At 56.5% G+C, this 22359-nt stretch overlaps 1 protein-coding gene across 8 annotated transcripts in view; it reads left to right on the top strand.

Annotated features, from left to right (window-relative positions):
* Window positions 1-1048: 1048 nt before the first annotated feature.
* The window catches only part of LDB3 (LIM domain binding 3), a 57212-nt gene continuing 35901 nt past the window's right edge, over window positions 1049-22359 (top strand). For 3 of the 8 annotated variants that reach the window (XM_068982028.1, XM_068982026.1, XM_068982031.1), the window contains exons 1-5: window positions 1049-1141; window positions 11188-11339; window positions 11817-11892; window positions 17992-18014; window positions 19061-19264. In XM_068982028.1, the coding sequence (XP_068838129.1) occupies window positions 1049-1141; window positions 11188-11339; window positions 11817-11892; window positions 17992-18014; window positions 19061-19264 (548 nt within the window). Of the gene's footprint in view, window positions 1142-11187; window positions 11340-11816; window positions 11893-13904; window positions 14273-17991; window positions 18015-19060; window positions 19265-22359 lie in introns of all 8 variants that reach the window. The other 5 variants (XM_068982027.1, XM_068982025.1, XM_068982030.1 and 2 more) reach the window with 2 other exon arrangements.

Raw genomic sequence — 22359 nt, 5'->3', positions numbered from 1 at the left:
CACGCTGCTGTCAACTTTTCCAGGGCACAAATGAGACAGGAGAGCCAAGAATAACTGTTGGGCCCCCAGAGGGCCTGGAGGGTGTGGGGCCTATCCCAGACCTGCTTCCAGACCCCATGCTAAGGGTGCCTTTCAGCAAGCAGGGCCTCCCCAATTCCAGGCTTGAGCATCAAGAGGTACTGTCACTACCGGGCAGAATCTGTTATCTGGCACAAATCCCCATAGGGATGAGCTCAGGCTCCAGTATGGCCTGGGTCTACCTGTGTGACCTTGGGGAAGTTAGTTAACCTCTCTCTCAGCCTTGGTTCCTGCAGGACAAGCGGCAGCCTCTCAGGATCTGAGGGGATAACGGTGTGGAGGGCCCAGAGCTGAGCTTGGCTGTGCTCAGAGCTGCTATTACTATTACTGTTTTGATGGGGTTGGATAATTCTGGGCCCTGAAGTTGTCGTTTCTCTTGGGGATAAGAGGATAAGTGGACAACTTCAGGGTTTTCTCCAGGGATCACAGGGCTGCAAACACCCAAGTCACAAAGCCCTGGGCCAAGGGAGCTTAGCCATGGTCTTCTGGGCAAGAGAGTGGGTACAGCAGGTAGAGAGTGTGGCTGGGCAGACCAGGCTCTCCAGAGGGCAGTGGGAGCAAGGAGAGGAGAGCAGGGAGGCAGAGCATTATCACTAACCCCCCCAGGCCCCTCTCCTGCCCCCTGGGGGGTACTGGGAGCTGGACAACCCTCCCCAGGGGCTATATTAGCCGCGTGAGTCACGGTGGACCCGCTGGGAGGCTGAGGGCGGGCGGGCACGGTATAGGGTTACAGTCCATTTATGGGCGCAGCGGAGGGCAGATATCAGTGTCGATGGCATTCGTTCCCAGCTATTCTTAGGAGCCTCTCAGGAGCTCCACACAGCCCGGCTGGGCAGCAAGGCACGGAGCAGGCAAGGCCGGGGGTCGGGGGCTGGGGCTGAGGTCTGGACTGGGAAGGCAGGGGGCACAAGGGTCCTCTCACTCCGCTCTTCTCCCTTCGTCCGCAGGGGCCGCCGGTGTCAGCACCAGCATGTCTTACAGCGTGACCCTGACGGGGCCTGGGCCCTGGGGCTTCCGTCTGCAGGGGGGCAAGGACTTCAACATGCCGCTCACCATCTCCCGGGTGAGTGTGCAGGGCCCACAGCCTACCGCCCGGGGGGCGGGGCATGTTACAAGGAGGGTGTGTGCGGCCATCCGTCCATCTGTCTGTCCTCCCTGAGGCTCTTGGAAAGCAGAGCAGACTTTCCTGGTCTGGGGGCTGGGACTGGACCTAGCCTGATCCTGCCCACCCCAGGCCCCTGGTCTCTGCCACAGCTGTTACCCACCTGGGTTTGCTAGCCTATTAAGAGAATGAAACATAGGTAAGCAGCTGATGTTTTCAGTAGAGCAGGAAATGCTAAGTTTGCAAGCAGACAGGTAAACAGAAAGTACAGGGCCTTCCTAAGCCCTTCTCCAGGTGGGCTGGGGTACACCCAAGCCTGGAGCATCTGCCCGGAAGGAGGCGCTGCTTTGGGAGAGAGCGCTCCTAGCGTGGAGAGGGCAGGTGACAGACTGCTGACCTTGGCTGTCCTGTGGTTAGAGCTGGGCTGGGCTGATAACTGGGCTCCCACACCCACTGCATCCCAGACCTGAGATAACAGCGCTCTTCCCCTGCCTGCCTGGGCCTGCTGGGGGAACAGGCACTGGTTGGCTTCATGGAGCTGGGCCTTGCTCACCCTCTGGAGCACCTAGCCATTCACTTACAGCTGCTCTGCCTGCTTGTCTCACGTCTGGTTCCCCATGCTCATCTGGGGAAATGGACTGTGTGTCCTGTGACCAGGGGACAGCACTGCCTGATGGGGAAGTCAGAGATCTTTGGAGACTGTCTGAGAAATCTTATTGCCCAGCTGGAGACACTGAAGTCCAGAGAAGCAAGAGGCTAGATCTGCTTGAGACAAAGCTGTCTGCAAGACGGGACTTTGTTTTAACCACTGCTGTGTCCCTGGTACCTAGACCAGTACCTAGGTGCTCAGACAACACTTGTCAAGTAAAGGGAAGTCCGGCAGAGCTAAGCTCGCAGTGAACTGTGAAATGTGCCAGGGCAAAGATAACCCCTGCCTGGTGGGGTAGGGCCAAGGCCGAGCCCCAGCAGTGCTGGTGTGGGCACAAGGGGGCAGGCTGAGGCCCCAGGCTGTCACTGGAGGGTGATGGATGGGCAGGGGTGTCTGGGTCACTGCCCACCTGGAGACAGGGAGACTTCTCCAGAGCAGAGGAAACTTGCCTTGGGCCTGGGGATGGGGTGGGGAGGTTAGGGGGGAAGCACTGAAGTGGGTAGCCAGGAGAGGACTGAAAGGAGCTTGGCAGAGGGGCAGGGAGCCAGTGTCCCCACTGCAGGCACAATCCTGGCAGTAGAACCTATTGTGGACACTTGGAGGGACCCTGCAATGGAAACCCCACTCAGGGGTGCTACGGGAGACTCACAAGAGCAAAAGAGGCCATACTTCTCTGGGGTGCTGGGCTGGCTCTATTGCAGGGAAAAGGCACTGTCTCCATCCTTCCACTGGAGGTCTGGCTTATTCTCACCTGAGTCTCCAGGCCCCCTGCCCTGGAGATGGCACGGCCTATTGTACTAAGGAGCACCCAGAGACGCACACACTCTGTCTGATGATATGGTGACACATGGCAGTTGAGCCCCAGTGGACACGCCCCCCTTCTCCCCCAGAAGCCTGCACAGCTCCCTACCCCCTGGTTGCACGTCTCCTCCCTGTACAAGGCAGGACCATCCCCTCTCATGGGTCTGCCAGCTTCCCACACCTGAAACAGCCCAGCTCTCTCTCAGTGCTACCATGCCCAAGGCCTTCGAGTGCGGGTCCCGACCCCATCCGTGCGAGTGTATGTTAGCTCTCCCAGCTAGCTCAGTGGCACCCAGGATAGCCAATGACTTCACCCGGGGTCTATGAGCCACCTGGCCCCAGCCAGCCCAGGGCTTAAATTGCAGCACAGAGGCCTTAAGCTAGACAGCAGGAAGAATGTCCTCACTGTAGGCAGGGGATGTATTGGGATGTACTAGGGCCAATGATTAGGGGGTACTTTTAAAAATAGAACCTGCAGCTCAGGCAGGCCATCGGAGGATGGGCCTCTCAGCTCCCTTCAGGGGCATGCCCCAAATCACCAAGGTCATGAAACATGCAGGGCTGGGTGCTGGGGCCTTCCCAGGGCTTAGAGCCTTTTGATAAACCCTCTGGTGAGCCGCTGATACCCTGGGCTTGGGCATCCCGGTCTCAGCGCAGGCCTTGGAATACAAAGCAAAGCGTCTGCCTGCAGTCCAGGAGACCCGGGTTCCATCCCTGGGTCGGGAAGATCCCCTGGAGAAGGAAATGGCAATCCACTCCAGTATTCTTGCCTGGAGAATCCCATGGAGAGAGGAGCCTGGCGGGCTACAGTCCACAGGGTCGCAAAGAGTCGGACACGACTGAGCGACTTCACACACACACACACACACACACACACACACCCCTTCACACACACACACACACCTTCACACACACACACACACCTTCACACACACCTTCACACACACACACACACACACACACACACCTTCCCAACAGGGCTGTGGTATTTCCTGCTGGGGCACTTAAGGTCCTTCTGCAGCAGAAACTTCTTCCCTGAGGGAACAAGGCCAGAGCTCTCTGGAAGAATCCTCTTCCCATAGAGGGGCAATGGATGTCCTGGCCTGAGTCTTTGCAGAAAACAGGGCATTAGTGGAGTATGGCAGTGGGGGGATATAGGCAAAGGCAGGGCCGGCTCATTCTCAGCAGGGGCACACACACCATACCCCTGAGGCCTGTGGGCCCCCAGACAGGGCCAGGATGCGCATCTCACTTCAGAGCCAGACTAACAGGTTCAAACTTGCCCACCCGCTCCTGTATCCTTGGTAACCCCTAACTCCCACGGCTGCAGCCTCATCCTCTGGCTGGGGACTAGTGACAAAGCCCTGAGTGGGGCTGCATCTCCTCCTGTAAGAAGGCTGGCCACCTGCAGCCTGAGTAGTAGCTCCCATACCCACCCCATTTTGCCCACCAGCCCCACAGAATCAACCTTGGAGCAGTAACAGCCCCTCAAGGCCTCCCTTCAGAGAGAGTCTCAGCCTGAGGACCCACAGAGAAACGGGCTCAGGAGAGAGGCTCAGAGGGTGGAGGGGAAATGCCTTTATTTATCCTGGACAGGTGCGGCTGGGCCTGCAACATGAGCTGCCCTCTCACCCCCACCCTCCCCCCACCCCAGCCAGTTCTCCAGGAAGTGGGGGAGGGGTGGGAGCAGAGAGGGAGAAATTCCAAAGACCCAGCCCCAATACCTGAGCAGCTAGGCCACGGTCTGGGACTTGCCTCTTGGTGCGTGTTGCAGTCCTTGACTTTATGGCAGAGACATTAAGATTTTGTTTGGCTCTGCTACTCACAGCTGGGTCACCTTAGAAAAGTCAGTTCGCCTGCTCAGCCTCAGTCTTCTCATCTGTAACATGGGGATAATGAATCGGGGAAAGCACACATGTGAGCGTGCTGTCTAATATACACTTATGAAAATACACCTGTTTTTCCTCATGGGCTGCTTATGAGGAGAGGGGAGCTGAGCCTGGGCCCAAGGAGGTCCTGTCTCTGCTCCGAGGCCGCCACTCCTTACAGCCTCGCCCACCCACCCAGCAGGCTCACCTGGGGCACCAGCCCAGTGGCCTCTGCCCCTAGCTGAGCTCTGGTATTCACCAGCCTCTCTTGGCTGTGGTGGGGTGGACAGAGGGTCCCCGGGGACGGGAAGGAGGACAGCCTGAGGCTATTCTGGGGCAGCCACGCCGACGATTCCTGGAATTTTAAGGTCGTGGTGCAGCTTCTTGGGCAGCACCTAGCTGTGCTGACAGCCGTGCTGTTTATAGCTGCGCTGAAGGTCAGGCAAGCCTCCGGAGGGCTGCCGCGGGGCTGGCAGGGGCTTCCCAAAGCAACGAACGGGACTGGGGGCGATAAACGGACAGAGGCCCACTGCAGGGAAACGCATGCTTAGAGGTCGCCAGGCCAGACCCTCTCCCAGCATGCTTCCTCTCCCTGGGGCTCAGAGCTGTTCCTGACCCCGGGAGGGCCCCGGGGAAAGTGGGTATGCGGCTGGCTAGGTCCTGGGGAGTGGGCCTTCTGAGGTCCTGGGCTAGGACAAAGGACAAAGGCAGCTTCACTGGCAGCCCCCAGGGCTCCTTGGGCTGAAGGCGTGGGAGAGGAGCGAGAGTGAAGAGTAGGGCTTCCTGGGTGAGGTCTGCTGGGTTTGCTGGGCTTGCCTCCTGCCTGGGAGACGTCTCCCCAGCTCCCTGAACCTTCCTCTCATCCAGGGGCTAGCCATGATTGCCAAGGCCCCCACCCAGGGCCCTCTTGTTCCCAAATACAGCGTCTCTGTGCCTTTGAAGCCCGGATCCACCTCTTCCCAGGAACCATCCTGAGTGGCATGAAGCGGACTTCACCATGTCCGAGGGCTCTTGGGGACCCACTGGGTAACATTCTTGACATAGAACTGTGGGATAAGAGGAGAGACTCAGAAGGCCAGTAAAGTGTGTGGCCAGCTGGAAAAGGGACCAGTGACCCCTGACTTTGGCACAGGGAGGTCACTGGTACGCGTGGAGTGGCGGGGGCCACTCAGATGGCTGCCGTGAGAGGGATGGGAGATACCAGAGGCCTGCGGGTCGCTCTTTGGAGACGCCTGGCAGTGAAGAAAGGGAGGCACACACGGCAGGGACTGACTGAGGCAGCAAAGGCATGAACAGGGAGAGGCTGCTTTTTTTAAGCCTTAAGTGTTTTAGAGCAGCTTCACGTTCGTAGCAACATTGAGAGGAAGATATGGGGATTTTCCCTTTCCCACGCCCTGCCCCACACACATACGTGCACAGCCTCTCTCATTACCAACATCCCCCACCAGATTGTACATATATTATAACCAATGAAGCTACAATGACATGTCATTTTTACAGAGAACAAATAGTTTACATTAGAGTTCATGCTTGGTGTGCACATTTTATGGTTTTGGACCAATGTATTCTGACATGTATCCAGCATTATAGTATCTTAGAGAATATGTTCACTTCCCTAAAAATCCTCTGTGTAAGGAGAGGCTTTTTGAGCATAGATAAGACTCTGGTGCTTGTTTTTGTTTTTTGTTTTTTTTTAATCAGCCAGGGTGGAGTTGGAGAGCAGGACCACGGGAAGACAGAAGTGAGAGAGTGAGGGATGGAGCAAGGCCCCGGGGGAAGCCAGATGGAGAGGGAGCAGAGCATGGCATGACAGTAATTTAATCACACAATGAAAAATGCACTTAGGGCTCCATGGAAATCCCCTGGGCGTCAGCCTTAGTGGGGGTGTCAGGAGGAGATGCTGAAAGTTGCACAGCCCACAGCACCCACTGCCTGCCCTGGCCCCCCGTTCCTTGCCACACCTACACTGGTAGGTCTAGATGGAAAAGAAGGCACTGCCTATCTGGCTTTGAACACTGGGAGTGATGGCCAGGAACCTCTGTGGAGCCCAGGGGCTCCCTCTGATACCAGGAAGCTGGGGAAATAGGAGCCGGGCTCAGGGGTAGGTCAGAGCCTCAGCCGGCATCTTGCTTCCCTGGGGCCCTGGAGAGGACTTCTCTCTCCTCCAGCTCCTCAGCTCCATGCTCAGGCCCTTCTAAGGATAGAAGGCTGGCTCAGAACTGATCAGGGCTGGGCCCTCACACACCACTTTCTGCCAGCTCCAGATCTTGTTTCCTGTGGAGCCGGAGGCTGCAGCCTCCCAGACTCCCGCTCCTGCACACCCCAGGGCAAGGGGCCGGGGGCAGCACCTGCATCTCCTCCTTTAGGAGCTTCCCTGAAACTTCCTCAGCCCTGCACTGTCCTTGTATAATATCCCATTTAGTGATGAAATCCTCACCAGAATTCTGGGAGAACAGAATCGTTGCTGTCTTTACACAGAGGGCATGGAGGTGGGCGCTGCACCCTCAGGTCTGGCTCAGACCAAAGCCCGTGCTCTTTGCTCTGCTGCTTCCCCCAGGCACCCGAAGGTCACGGGCACCACAGTTGCTCCCTGGCACCAGCTGTCCCTGTGCTCACTCTGGGATGCCCTAAACTATGGCCCAGCAAGGAGGAAACACTCCTGTGAGCTAGGTGGCAATCTTGGCCTCTAAACACCTAGCGCCTATCCTAGAGGCTTCTGAGACAGAACCCTCATCCTGGAGCTCTGCCTGTGGCTGGGTTCCCCACTGAGAGCTGGCTGGTGACTGGAGAAGCTGAAAAGTAAAATGAGGATGAAATAATCGTTACAAAGAACTTTTAAAATTCTCCAAAGGGGCTAGAAAAACTTTAAAGAAAAAAAATATATCCTTCAAGGATTTAGCAGCTTTGGGTCTTTTCTGGGACAAGGAAAGTAGAGGGAGGGGGTTAGGAGTCAGACAAGAGATACATGGGTACCTCGTGCCTGGCCTGTACTCTCCATACGCCTTAGGTTCTGTGTGATGGTTCAAGGGTGGCCCTGCCCTTCTGCTGGGCAGGATGCTCCCTGGGCAGAGCTGAGGGACAACTTCCTCAGGGTCCCTGTCTCCATAGTGCCTTCTTCTCTAAGGAGACCTGGACAGAACTAGCAGAACACCTCCCTAAAAGAGGATTACAGTATCCTCCACCCGCCAGCCCAAGGGGGTCTTGAACCGTGCTCAGGGCAGCCGAAGGTCAGGCCAACTGAGCCCTGATGAGCAGACACAGGTGCAGAGAGAGAGGCGCCAGGGGCCGGCTGGAGCCAGCTAGGCGGCTCTCCGCAGGGAGTTTGGCTCTTGACCAGGTCCAGGGGAGGCTGGGCTCTTCCCTGGGAATCACTTCAGTCCATTTCCTGAGGATGGAGGGGAGCCAGGCAAGGGGAAGGTGGGAGCCCTTTGGGAAGGTATTGTGTTAGTGACCCAGGCTTGAGGGAGAAAGATGTCCTCAAGGCATCTTGGAAGGGAGGGCATTCCAGATGGCTGTGGTTTGTTCCAGCTGATCTGGCCCCAGCATCTCTTGGATGTCATTCTGGTGTCCTTGTTCACACTTATCCATGATCTCCTGGACACAGATCTGGTCCTGCCTGGCAGGCATCACTTCTGTAGGCATGCGGCCCTCTCCTCTGGGGTCTGTGCCTACCCTGCCTGGGAGCTCCCTGTTGCAGGACGATGGCCCCCTTCTCTGTAGATTCACAGAAGCATCTGGGGGAGTCCCAGCTTGGGAAGCCTCAGCACAGGGGTGCCCTGCTGTGGGGGAGCTCTGTGGGCAGTCCACTGAGACAGCAGAGGCACTGCAGTGTGCCCTGAACGGGAGCGTGCTGGCGGCTGCTACTGTCTCTGAAGTGCATCAAATATGACATGGATTGATGGATGGTGAGAGGGACGGACACATGACCAGCAGGTTGAGTGAAATGCTACAGTAGAACCGCAGCGGCGGGCATTTGACTTTTCACTGTAGAATTAGTTCCGCCTTTCTGTGTTCAAAGTGAAGAAAGTGAAGTTGCTCAGTCGTGTCCGACTCTGAGACACCATGGACAGTAGCCTACCAGGCTCCTTTATCCATTGGATTTTCCAGGCAAGAGTATTGGAGTGGGTTGCCATTTCCTTCTCCAGGGGATCTTCCTGACCCAGGGATCGAACCCAGGTCTCCCGCATTACAGGCAGACGCTTTACTGTCTGAGCCACCAGGGAAGCCCTTCTGTGTTCAAAGGGGTCTATAATAAAATGCCAGGAAGAGCAGAGGTCTGAACGCGAAGCTAAAAGGTATAGGGGAAGGTAACTTTCTTGCAAGACAGGCCTGGCTGGGCAGCTCAGCTTGCCCTCAGGAGTCCCCTCTCAGTCTAGAAAGTGTTTTGCTTTTCTTTGTTATCTTTTTTTACCCTTTGTTCAATCATTTAACAGAGAAGGCAATGGCAACCCATTCCAGTACTCTTGCTTGGAAAATTCCATGGATGGAGAAGCCTGGTAGGCAGCAGTACATGGGGTCGCTAAGAGTTGGACACGATTGAGTGACTTCACTTTCACTTTTCACTTTCATGCATTGGAGAAGGAAATGGCAACCCACTCCAGTGTTCTTGCCTGGAGAATCCCAGGGACGGGGGAGCCTGGTGGCCTGCCGTCTATGGGATCGCACAGAGTCGGACAAGACTGAAGTGACTTAGCAGCAGCAGCCATTTCAATCAAAGGAAATAATAAACTCCTGTCACTAGGAGAGGCTCTGCATGGCCATTAATTTGGGACTAAAGGCAACATGTGTTTTGAGACAGTCCAAGTGGTTCAAGACCCCCCTATGGGAGCCTGGAGAGTAGGTGGGACTTGGCAAACTGGATAACGTGGCTTCCTGACAATTAAGGCATTTGTCTTTCTGTTGTCCTTGCCTCCTCTCAGCAGATTCTGGGAGTGGTGGGGAGGTTGCTCTGGGCACAAGGTGGCCAGTGTTTAAGAAGTTACCACAGTTCTTGTGTCTGAAATGGCAAGACAATGGCAATTAGCAAGAACTCGCCTAGAATTGCTATAATCCCTGGGTTAGCACACATGGTTCCTGGCCTACCCTAGCCCATCTAGGGATGGGCTGAGGGCCCCTCACAGGGGCTTAGCAGGAGGTTTCCATCCATGTCTGAAGTCCAGAATCTGGCCAGAGTTCCATGAGGCCTGGTATCCAGGGACAGTCCCCAGGTCCTCTTAGAGCTCCTTCTAGGATGGTCCCCAAGCCTTGGCCAGATAATGGCTTCTGCCAATGTTAGAAGCCAGCCTTGTCCTTGGGGTATAGCCAGAAAGGTGACTGGAATGTGCCCCGAGAAGCCAAGAGGCCTGGCTGGTGGGCATGTCGGGGAAGAAGAGCCAAGGGACACCCTCCAGGCACAGCTCATTGTGGGGGGTGGTGACTCCCAGGGTCTCCTCTTTCCTATGATGTCACTGGAGGCAAGGCCTGCCTGGCATCCCATGTGATGTCTCAGGGGGCTTCCTGATGATGTCATGGGGGGTCAGGTTACAAAGTCATTCTATGTGATGTCAGCAGGGGGTGAAGTCAGAGTCTCCATGACATCCCATGAGACACTTTTAGAAATGAAGCTTCATGACACTGTATATAATGTCACTAGGGGCTGGCCACAAAACTATTTTAGGTGATGTCACCAGGCCCTCCAGAATTTCATATTTCATGTGATGTTACTGTAGGGGAGACCATTGTGACATTCAGGGTGGTATTACTGGGGGGCTGGACATGCAGAATTTGGCATGATGTGTTTGGGAGTAAAGTCTCAGCCATTTCAGCATCACAAGTAATGTCTCTGGGAGTGCAACCTTCCTGACATTACATGTGATGTTCATGGGATGGTGTACCCATGGCATTCTGCGTGATCACCCTGGAGTGGGGCCCCCAGACTCTAATATTCTGTGATGTCACTAGAGTGCAAGATTTGGGAACTGGCCTCCACATCTGTACCCCTGGGAAATATGAAGCCAACCGCAGAGCACCGAGCTCCATGTCCCAGCTGACCTTGCTCCCCCAGGCAGGCTGACACTCTGCCAGCCCTCTCTGCATACCTGTCATGGCAGAGCGCTAGGCACTCACACTAGGGTGCTACTGTGAGGCTGCATCTGGCCTGCCTGCTGGCCTGGCAGCATCTGAGTTCTGCAGCCCGGAAGTATGCCATGGGTTTTCAGGGTGCAGATGCTATAGTAGGCTAATTGGTGTAACAAAAACACCCCAGATCTCTTGCAAAAGTTTATTTCTCATTCATGCAACATCCAATTCGGTGCTTCTTAGTCGTCTTTCCTCCAAGAAGTGACTCCAGGATCCAGGTCCCTTTCAGTCAGTGGCTTGACTGGTCTCCTCCGGGTCCTGTATATCCAGTCAGCTGACAAGCAGGGAGAATGGAGGATGGCAAGACAACTGCTAGGGGCAGGCCTGGAAGCGATGTGCATTGCTTTAAACTACATTCCACCAGCCAGAGCTAATCTCATGACCACGCTCAGATACAAAGCACTGAGAAATATGTCAGTTTTGCAGCAAGAAGAGGAAGCAGGCTTGGTGGCTACAGTGAATGAAAGACAAAATGGCCAGCCTCTCCTGGATGATTCCCTGGTGGTTCTTCTCTGAGGACTGTCCCATCCTCAGGTCACCCTTCGCTTACCCTCCATTTGCTGTCCTCTCAGATCACACCGGGCAGCAAGGCCGCACAGTCCCAGCTCAGCCAGGGTGACCTTGTGGTGGCCATTGACGGCGTCAACACAGACACCATGACCCACCTGGAGGCCCAGAACAAGATCAAGTCTGCCAGCTACAACCTGAGTCTCACCCTGCAGAAGTAGGTGGGCGCTTTCCAGAGGCGGGGGCAGAGGCTGGGTGTGGGCTCCAGGCATCCCGGGGAGAGGAGCTGTCCAGCATGGGCCAAAGCTTGTGCTACCAGACTGCACCGCCAAGTGAGGACAGCCCCTGGGCCAGAGTGAGGACAGGCCCAAGGCATCAAGCACCTCCACGTCTGTGCCTCACTTTGCAGAGGAGCTCAGACAGGGTAGGGCACGGCGCTGCCAGGGTGTGGGCAGCTGGGCCTGGAGGCCAGGGTCTTCCTGCTTTCTCTGTGCACAGGCAGCCTCCCTGGGACCTAGTAGAGGCCCATGGCTGCTAAGTACCCAAGAGACGTGACTTCTCCCTGCTGGTCAGGCCCAGGGGATGCCCCGTTTCCCTGGGTTTCAGAGGTTCTCCCCTCACCAACCCTGCCCAGGTGGGTGTCTGGGCCCCGAGAACAACTGTCTTCACCTGCTCCTATTTCTGGCTTTTCCAGGTCGAAGCGTCCCATTCCCATCTCCACGGCAGCACCCCCGATCCAGTCCCCTCTGCCAGTGATCCCCCACCAGAAGGTAGGTGCTGGCTGTGGGTGGCAGGCTCCACTTTCAGCCATGGTTCCTGGAGTGCAGCCCTGGCCTGCCTACCTGAACTTCTGCTAGTCCCACTCAGGCAGAGTGGTGGAGTCAGCGATGCGGACCTGGGGCAGGCCCCTGGAGAGATGCGTTTGAGCTTGGACAAAATGCTGAGTTCGTGACATGTAGGGGTCTCCACCTGGGTGCTTAGCCAATATCTGGGCCTCACGGTTGGGCTGATGGGAAATCAACTTAGTCCACAGTGTTTTCAGGGAAGAGACAAGTCAAGTCGGGACAAGTGTCCAGAAGGCTCTGACCCTCATGCTCCTGAGGGCACTAGCAGGGGGCTGACTCTGGCATGAACGCCAAGGCCCCAGTTTGAGTCAGTCACTCCGGTGGAGGGGAAAGCGCTCAGCCGTGGGTGGTCTACCGCCCCTCAGGGTTTCTCCTCAGTCACAGGCACTCTCCCTCCAGTCTTCCTTTCTCCTCCCAGTTGCCTGCCCCTTGGCTTCCTTCATAGCTCAGTTGGCAAAGAACCTGCCTGCAGTGCAGGAGACCCCAGTTTGATTCCTGGATCAGGAAGATCCCCAGAAGGGACAGGTTACCCACTCCAGGATTCTTGGGCTTTCCTTGTGGCTCAGCCGGTAAAGCATCCGCCTGCCATGCGGGAGATCTGGGTTTGATCCCTGGATTGGAAAGATCCCCTGGAGAAGGGAAAGGCTACCCACTCTAGTACTCTGGCCTGGAGAATTCTACGGACTGTGAAGTCCATGGAGTCGCAAAGAGGCAGAGACAGGGGAGCCACTTTCACTGTGAGCTACTTTTGCACTCAGGGGTGCCTGGCAGGCTGCAGTCCACAGGGTCACAAAGAGCTGGACATGACTGAGCGGCTAAGCGTGCACTGCACTCAAGGGCTTCCCGGGTGGTGCCAGAGGCGAAGAGCCTGCCTGCCTTGTCTCCCGCAGGAGACAAGAGATGTGGGTTTGATCCCTGGGTTGGGAAGATCCCCTGGAGAAGGAGTTGGCAGCCCACTCCAGTATTCTTGCCTGGAGAATCCCATGGACAGAGGAGCCTGCTGGGCTACATTCCATGGGGTCACAGAGTCGGACGTGACTGAAGCTACTTGGCACACATACACGTACGGCACTCAGGAGTGCTGGTGAGGCCCAGAGGCAGGCACAGCAGCAGGCACCCGTCACCCGCCCGCCGCAGGCCCCTTCCTGGCTCCCTCTAAGCAGCTCAGTCCTGAGGGACTGAGAGCACAGGAGGCCCAGCCCACCAGGCCTACGGGACCACACACTCCCGCCACTCTCCACCCACCCCCCTGAATGACCTCATACTGACCCTGTCAGTCCACCAGGGCAGAGTGGGTGATGGGCGGGGTGGGGAGAAGAGGCAAAAGAAGAGGATAACGGGGGTCTGGGGTGGGCGACAGGTTGAGGAAGTGGGCAGAGCACTTCTCGGGAGAAGCTGCAGAGGCAGACCGAGGGAACCAGATGTCAGCCCTGCTCCTGCCGCAGTTTCCCCCTGCACGTCTGCCCTGCCTGTTCACCCCCAGCCCAGGAGGCTTGTCCCGCTGGCCACGTGCAGCATTGCAGCAGAGCAGGAGACAGGGCTGCGCTCACCAGTGTCCTCCTACGGGGAAGGGGAACAGACGTAGGATAGAGGGGTCTCCCCGCAGTTCCCTGAGACCACACTCCCTTACTTCAAGTCCCACAGGCCGGCCGGCTTGGCCTAGCTTTCTGTGCGGGCTTTGCATTTAGCCTAGTCTGATGATAGCATCAGGGCCAGGAGCCAGATGCCTCACCCCGCTTTTTTTTTGAGAAAACTCTTCTTTTCCAGGTGTCCAGGCCGTCTCCCCACCCCGAACTCAGTGCAGGGCTGCAGGCTCAGGTGGTGGGCTGGGCGCTGGCACTAACCCCTCTATTTCAGGTCCACGCGGAAGTGCTGGGGCGGCCGTGGCCTCTAACTGCTCTTTTCTCTCTCCCCTGCATGGCGCTGCCTTGGGCCAGGACCCTGCTCTGGACACGAACAGCAGCCTGGCAGCACCCAGCCCCCACCCCGAGGCGAGGGCCGGCCCGGGCACCCCAGGCACCCTGGAGCTCGGGCAGACCTTTAGCTCTTCCTTCTCTCAGACCTCCGTCTTCTCCTCACACACGGAGGCCTCTGACCCTGGCCCACCCCGGGGCAGCCCCGGGGCCAAGATCAGCCTGGAGGGGGCCCTGGACTCACTCAGCCCGAAAGCCCCGCTGGGCTCGAGCCAGCCAAGGCAGTATAACAACCCCATTGGCCTGTACTCGGCAGAGACCCTGAGGGAGATGGCTCAGATGTATCAGATGAGCCGCCGAGGGAAGGCCTCAGGTGCTGGACTCCTAGGAGGGTAGGTAACGGGCGCACAGCTCTCTGCTGGTGGTCAGGGGCCACCTGGGTCCTCAGTGCTCATAGAGGCCTGATCAGGTTGGAGTGGGGGACTGGTCCCATGGCGGCCAGCTCCAAGCCCCAGGGGCAGCACCTGAAAGTAATCAGTCTATCGACACTTGCCCTCATTACTTGACACAAGCCAGCGTGTGTGTCAGATTTTGCAGAGAGGGAAACTGAGGCTCAGAGAAGGTTAGGGTCCAGCTGTCCAACTACTAAGCAGCTGAGCTAGGCCTGAATGCAAGAGCCTCGGACTCCCCAAACTTCGACATCAGGTCACCCACCACGACAGGACAGATCCTGTCCTAATACCTCCAAGAACTCTGTGGCCAGGGGATGCACTGATCCCACCCTTCTGGGAGCCCTGGGGGTTAGGAGGGCACGTTTTCTAGGTCTGGTAGTGGTCTGGGAAGGCTGCCTGGAAGGGGAGCACCCGAGCTGGGTACAGAGAGATTGGGCAGTGGGGTGAGGGGAGTGGTTGGCAGGAACAACTCTGACTAGGGTGGGGAAGCAGGACTCTGAGGAGAAAGGAGCCATGCAGGAGAGCAGCATGCCGCCCCCTGGCCCCCAAGGTCTAGCTGATGGGACTCTTGGAGCATAGGAATTAAAAACCCTAGAGCTCAGTGGGCACTGTGGAGAGGTTGAGGGAAGGGAGCTGCCAAGCAGAGCATGCATCAGCTGCCAAGCCCGGCACATTTGTTATCTCATAATTTCTCCCATGGCCCCATGCAACTGGTGTCATCATCTCTGGGCTGGAGGCAGAGCAGGCCGAGTCGAGGCGTATGGCCCAGTGGTTAGGGGTTCAGGGCTCGTCCATGGGACTGTTCATACACCTAGACTATGGGGAGGACTGAAGGAGACAATACGTGTGTAGTGCAAGCTGTCTACATGCTACCTGGCATCACCGCCTGGAGTCGTGGAGCAGGTGACTGATGAGTCAGCATGGCAATCTGGGTCAGTTTGATCCAAGCCCACACCCTTGCTGTGACCTTGCTGTAGACGGTACCTGTACTCCACCCACTTGCTCCTTCCCTGGGGATCTCCAGCTTCCCCAGAGCCCCGAGCTCTTTCTGGGCTTCCGAGTGAAGCTGGGCAATCAATAGTCTGAGCACTTGGATCCTGGCTTCCCTGGACCAAGGTGGCAAAGCCTTCGAACCCCAGGCCTTTTCTAGTAAGGGGCTTCTGCTAGGAAGCTGAGGGAAAGAGGAGTAGAAGTGGTGCCCTTCTCCTGCCTTGAGAAGGCTGGTAGGTCTTCCTGGCCCTCTTTGGAACTAGCCCCCAGCAGGGAGGTCAGGCTCTGGTGGATCTAAGCCTCCACTGCCCACCTGCAGTGATGGTAAGGTCTCCGCTCACTGAACCATCCATGGAGGTTGGGGGCTGATTAACAGTCCACATGCTTTGTCTAACACAGCTCTCTCAGCGACTTCAGAGGTGGGCATCATTCCCTCATTTGATAACTGGGAAGTAGAAGCCCAGAGATGGCAAGTCATCTGCCCAAGGTCACACGGCTATTGAGTGGCAGACAGGACGGGCACTCAGGTCGGTCTGACTTCTCCCCGCGTGGAGACAGAACATGCCTGCCTGCCCCATTCCTGCTTCTCTTGACCCCCAAGGTGCCCTCACATTGGTGTAAAGGCTTCTCAGAACCTGACAACCATCAAATTATTGCTTGACACTCAGAGCAGCAGGGCACAAGAGTTTCTTTGAAGAAACAATGGGCTAGAGAGGGAGTGTGGTGCATGCCTCAGTTAAAGCAAAAGCTGATGCTATGGCCCCAGCAGGAAGGTTGGAGCCTCTGACCAGTGGTAGCCAAGGGCCGAGGCCAACACTCGTTGCTGTGTCTAACTGCTCACAGGAGACAGGGTTGGCAAATGTTAAGCCCTATGTCTTTTCACTGCATTCTTAACCCATGCTGAGGGTTTTACATTCAGGATTCTGTTCATTCTGCGGTGGGCACCACCCTCTCAGTCTTATGAATAAGGAGACGGAGGCTAAGACAGGTAAGTTCCTTGTTCAGAGTCACAGCACCGGGAAGAGGAAAGGTCAGGATCTGAATTCTATCCTGTCTGGCTCCACAAGGAAGCTCCTTCTCTTACTCTCTGGGCAACTTGCAAGGTGATTCCTTGGCAACTTTTATCCTCTTAGGAGGAATGGAGAGGAAGAGAGTGGGTGCAAGGACAGCGGGGCCTGCAGCCCCTCCGCCTCCTCATCTCTGGGGCTGGAAATTAAGAACAGTGTCCCTCAGGCTAGCAGATGCAAGGGCCCCCTTCCCCAGGGCGGCCTTATAGCTTTGGCTCATTCTCCCAAGACCTGGGTACTCCTCTCTGAGCTATGTCTGCTGCGGGGATCCCAGCCTTCAGGTTCTCAGGCGAAAGTTAAGCAGGGGGGCTAAACAAGCAACTGGCTACATGGGCCGGGAAGGGCAGAAGCCTCCCCTGAGGCCAACACTGCCCTCTACAGGGCACACTGGGCTGGTCAGGGCACAAGCTGACCCTGCAGCTGTCAGCACTGGCCAAAACTGGAGAAGGAATGGGAGACCTGTGCTGGCCCTTTCCTAATACAGCTCCACCGGCAGCTATTTGGAGCCTGGGAGATCTCAGAGGGAATTTTATCAGCTCTGAGACAGGGTTGAGCCTGGGCCTGGGGGATCTCCCTGACTTTGGTCTGGATCCTCAGGATCCTGGCCAAGAGAGAACCAGGCCAGGCCAGGCCAACGGAAGCCCAGGCTCTCCCAGCCAGAGTCCAGAGTGGTGGCAGAGTGTGGGGGCAGGGACACCACTTTCTGCATTCTTCTCCCCTCAGATTTCTGACCAGTGTCTCTCACTGCAAGGAGTTTGCATCTAAAGAAACAGAAGGCAGGCAAAGCCTCTTTCAAGGAGAGATGCTCCAGGAGGCTGGCCCTTAGATAAGAGTGAGGGTGGGGTCCTGCTTGTAGTGTCCAAGCTGGCTGTCTTGGATGGGGGCCTTCCTGCAAAACGCCAGGGCCCACACTTCTCCCAGGCTACCCCGCTCCTCCATCCTGCACCACTGCCCATCCACAGGCTTTCATGGGTGGTTACTGGAAACCGCACAGATCCCTTACTACTGTGGCCAGGAGGTGGGTCCAGAGCTGCCTGCCCCTCCTCTGGGAAGGAGAACATGTTCCCAGGGCTGCGAGAAACCCCACTGTACACACCCTAGCACCACGGCAGCTCTTGTTCAGGGGGCAGCACTCCCAGAGCCACCCCTCATTCAACAAGGACCAGTCTAGAGTGGCTGTGCGGGGCTGGCCAGGAGCCACCTGGGACCCTGGCCATTCCTGTAGCAGCCAGAGCTGGTCCTGTCTCCATCTTTGGCTTCCTCTCCAGGGTCTAGAGCCAGGTTGTGTGTGGGAGATTCATACACATGGTAAATGAGCACCCGTGAAGATGGACCAAAGAAACCCTTCTCCTAGGCAAAGCTTTAGGCACTGTGGACCTACGCTGCAGTTGGCATCTCTGACCCAAACTGAAAGGCTATGATCTAGACTCTGAGCTTTGCCCACTCCTCTCTCTGCGCTCTCTTCACCTAGTGCCTGTCTGAGCTGACTCCGCCTCCACAATGGCCAGTTTGAGGCCCATCCCTACGTCCTTATGCTCAAACCCTCTGGCAGGAGCCTCACTCTGATAGTCCTGTCTTCTTTGCTCTTTCTCTCCTCCGCAGGTGGTAGCCAACTCTCCAGCCAAGTTAGTATCAAAGGAAAGCACGTGTGTGCGCTTGCCTGCATATCCCAGCATGCGCCCGCGTGTCTGGGGGTCTCAACAGCGTGCGCCTGTGTTGGCATGTGTACATGTATGTGCATGCGTGAGTGAGGGTGCATTCGTGTCCCTGAGCGAGGCTGCCTGTGTGCGAAGCTGCGAGGATGAAGTGGAGGCGTTGGGGAGGGGTGCTGGGGCTCCGCCGGATGCCTGGGGCCATTGTGTTCCCAATTAGTTGCTGCAGCTGCTTAAGAAGGCAGGTTGGCTCTGGTGGGCTGCTGGGTGGAGTGTGTGCTGATGCTGGTTCCAGGTGAGCCTGAAGACATTTCCAGCCTGGCCGGATCCCTCAGAAGGGCTGTGCTTGACCTTGTCCTTGTCTGCGGAGCGCACTTAACGTTTTGAAGGGAAAAGTCTTGATGGGTAGAAGCTGGTGGGCTGCCCAGCAAGTTGGCCCTGGGGGCCCTGAGCACTCAAGCCCTGCTCCGAGGAAGAAGCACACGCCCCGAAGAGTCTGAAGGAGCAGAGCCCAGGGGGACCCAGGACGAGCCCCTTCGTGGAGGATCCAAGCTCAGAATGCCCCTGGGTGCCCAGTGGGGCCGGTTTTTGCCTTTGGGGCGTTCCGGACTCTGCTTCGGCTGCCGCTGCCTTTGACTCGTGGCCCAGCTCTTGTCCCCTAATCCCAATCCCCTCCCGCTACCCTCTGCAGTCTGTTTCCCTGGGGGTGTGTGGTGAGAGATCTTTCCATGCCCCCCAGCTCAGGCTTAGTGGGGGCCTCCAGTGATCTGGGAAAGGGCAGACGGGCAAGAAACACCTTCTGCAAAGGGCCCTGGGGAGGGCGAGAATCTTCCTGACCAGACCCAGCCAGTGCGAGCGGGCCTGAGGAACCTGGCTAGCCTTCCCAGGCTCAGGCTTAGGGAGATCTCTCTCCACACCCTCCACCGCCAGCCTGCACCTGCACCGGCGTAACACCGCCTGTCGCCCTTCTCTCCCTGCACCTCTCTCCCTCGCTCCCCTCCCCCTCTTCACTCCCCCAGCGCCGACTACCAGGAACGCTTCAACCCCAGCGCCCTGAAGGACTCGGCCCTGTCGACCCACAAGCCCATCGAGGTGAAGGGGCTGGGCGGCAAGGCCACCATCATCCACGCGCAGTACAACACGCCCATCAGCATGTATTCCCAGGACGCCATCATGGACGCCATCGCCGGGCAGGCGCAGGCCCAGGGCAGTGACTTCAGCGGGTAAGCGCCTCCCCTCCTCCTCGGGCGCTCGCCGACTCCACCGCTCCATCAGCGCGGAGGGCCCCCGGCCGCTGGGCGCCGTCGGGACCAGTCTTCCTCTGCCGCCTTGAGCTTCCCAGGGCACAGCCCTTGGAAGAGAGCCAGCCTTGACCGGGCCTTTCAGACAGAACGTGGTGTTCTCTCTTCAGAGTCAGTTTCACGGTCAACTTTAGGAGAAGGGTAGAGAGACACAGCACGCGGTGGTTCCTCCAAGTGCTTCACACAGCCTCTGCATTTTCCCAGGCTCCCGGAGGGGGCTGGTTTAGAAGGAGACTTCTGGAATCTTGTTAACCGGGGGTCACATTCTGGATACCCCTGGTTCGCACAGCTAAGCCATTCTTTGAGGGGAAGTCGCCGCTTTCTTCTCAAATACATGACTGGGTTTCTTGTTTGGGAAGGGGCCTCCAGACCAGTCACCCACCCTGCTGCTGGCAGTCAGCCCTGCCGCGGAGCCTGGGGAGAACCCAGCACCTGGCTCCTCCTGTTTGCCCCAGGGAAGCCCAGGCTCAGGTTGGTGGGACTTAGGACATCCTTGGTTCCTGAATTTGCTTGTTAGCAGTGGTTGAGGAACTTGAGGGCTGAGTAGGGAAAGAGTTGGCTAAAAATCATTTGTGGATGAAACTGGTAATAGTGCAAAATTTAATGGGGACCTCACTCCGTCTTCCTGAATCTGTCTCTTTTATCTCAGTCTCTTTCTTCTCTGCATTTCTTTCTGTGTTTGCCTCTCTCTGCCTCTCTCTCTATCTCACTATTTTTCTGCCTCTGTTATTTCTTTCTTCCTTACACATACGCACGCAGAACCCATACTGTATCCTACTTGGGAACACCATTAGTGTTGACTTTCAAAACTCATTATCTCTTTGGGTAACATGTTATCCCTGAGTCAAGATCTGCAACAGCTCAAGGCAAGAAATCTTAAAATGATTGCACTTTTTTCCCAAAGCTAGGAAAACCAGATGTTGTAAGAGGGATAGAGGCATTATGAAGTCCTGGATAACTCCAATAGTGTTTGGCCTGTGCAGAGCCCAGTCCTCGTGGCCATGACGTGTGTGCAGGTTTAATGTGCAGCCTCCAGAAGCCAATGGATGGAAAATGGTGTGGTCTTCCTGGCTCTCCTGATGCAAGGGAGCCTGTCTCTCTCAGGCACGCAATACTTCCTCTGGGCCACCAGGGGGCGGAGGTTGCTTTCCCTGGAGCTGCTGCTGCTGCTGCTGCTGCTGCTGCTGCTGCTGCTGCTGCTAAGTCGCTTCAGTCGTGTCCGACTGTGCGACTCCATAGACGGCAGCCCACCAGGCTCCTCCGTCCATGGGATTTTCCAGGCACGAGTACTGGAGTGGGTTGCCATTGCCTTCCCTGGAGCAGTGAATCTTAAACCCCACGGGCTCAGGGCTTTAGTTCTTTGTGGAACTCTCTTGGTAGTGCTGACTTATCTAACCCCATCTTTCAAAGCAGAAAATATGATCATGGAAGTTTAAAAATGCAACCATTAGCTCATGGGTGCCCCGGAAAACAAATCTGACTGATTAAGCCAAAGAGTGAACAGGGATTTCCTGTTAATATTTGCTTGCCGTGTGCGTCCTCAGTGTGATCTTAATATGGTGATATTCGCCAAAGGGAAGCACAGTGGAAGATGGGCAAAGAACTGCTGCTCACTGATTTTATGTTTTCTGCACCTTGGGAAAAGACTGCTCTCATTTGGCTTTACCTCTAGGATGGCCATGATGTAATTTTTTTTTAACATGATGCACCATTGATCTAATCTAGGCTTCTCCTTCCTACCACCTTCCCTCCCATCCTTTTCCTTTCCCTTGCGAACCTGGGAAGCGACATGCTCCCTTTTCCTTCTAACTCAGCCCTGCTGGGTTGATGCTGCCGTGGTGCCCCTGTCTGCCATAAGGTGTTCCGTTTCTGCTGTTAATTTCCATGATTCCTTCCTCACTGACAGTTTTCTTTTTGTCTCTCTCTCTTCCTCCTCTATCCACCCGCTCCCATAACTCATTTCTGACCCTAACCCTGCTCCCTTGTGTATGCGCCGCCCCCCGCCCTCCCATGATGGACACGCACTCACTGCTGGGCTTTCCTCTGCTTGGCAGGGCATCACCACTGGCGTAAGTAGACCCCACAGTATTTGTTCCGTCGTCCGTCTGTCTGGTTGCGGGATGGTGTATGGGTTTGGTGGGATGTGCCTGAGGACCGTGGCTCTGTCCACATTCTTCCTCACACCCACCTCACAGGTAAATGACATGCCCTGCGGCCTCTACAGGCAAGTACTTGTCTTTGGGGGTTTTCCCCAAGTAGCATCACTACAGACACAGAAATCAGAGCAATGACACCACCTGGCTGGGGCTCATGTTCTTGCTGTGCTTTGTGGGGGCTCCCCCCAGGCTTTCTGGTCTGCACTGGGACGGTATAGACCTGAACGTCAGAATCCACATCAGGCCGTTACTCAGGGAGAGGGTGATGAGGGGGCCTCTTGGAGGCCACTCCCCAGAATCCTCATGAAAGGTGGATCTGAAGGAGCCAGCCCCTGCCAGGACCACCCATAGGAGGTGAAACCTGAGTCAGACTTGGGGGCAGTGTACAGTGGAGTGAATGCCCACAGGTGACCTTAATGTAGTGACTGTGGAGGGTTTTGGGTGGTAAGAAATTCATGCTGGGAGTGGCTCCAGAGAGTGGCCTCCGACCCGGGGTCCTAGAACTGCAGGGCCTGTTCTGTCCCCTCTCTGCATATATTATGTCTGGGCCCCAGACTCTTAAAAGGCACAGCAGTTCCTTCGTCTTGTTCCCAGTGTCTGTTGCGGCAGCGCCACAAGTCTTGGAAGGGAAGCCGACAGCGGGCCTCCTAAGGGACTCACTTCTGGGGCTCTCATGCTTGAGCCCTTGGAGCTATGGAAGGAACAGGGAAATATGTTCCCTCAAGGGAACATTCCAGGGAAATAGCAGCAAAAGCCTTCCAGCTGATTCAGGTCCCCTTGAGACTCCTCCCAGTGCTAGAGATGACCTCCCCAGTGAGATCCCAGCCTCTCCTCTGCTCCCAGTCTCCTCCCTGCCTGGGA

This window comes from Capricornis sumatraensis, chromosome 10 (assembly GCF_032405125.1).
Source record: "Capricornis sumatraensis isolate serow.1 chromosome 10, serow.2, whole genome shotgun sequence".
Lineage (NCBI taxonomy): Eukaryota > Metazoa > Chordata > Mammalia > Artiodactyla > Bovidae > Capricornis > Capricornis sumatraensis.
Note: the sequence above shows the minus strand (reverse complement) of the source record. Positions and strands in the feature narration are given on the sequence as shown.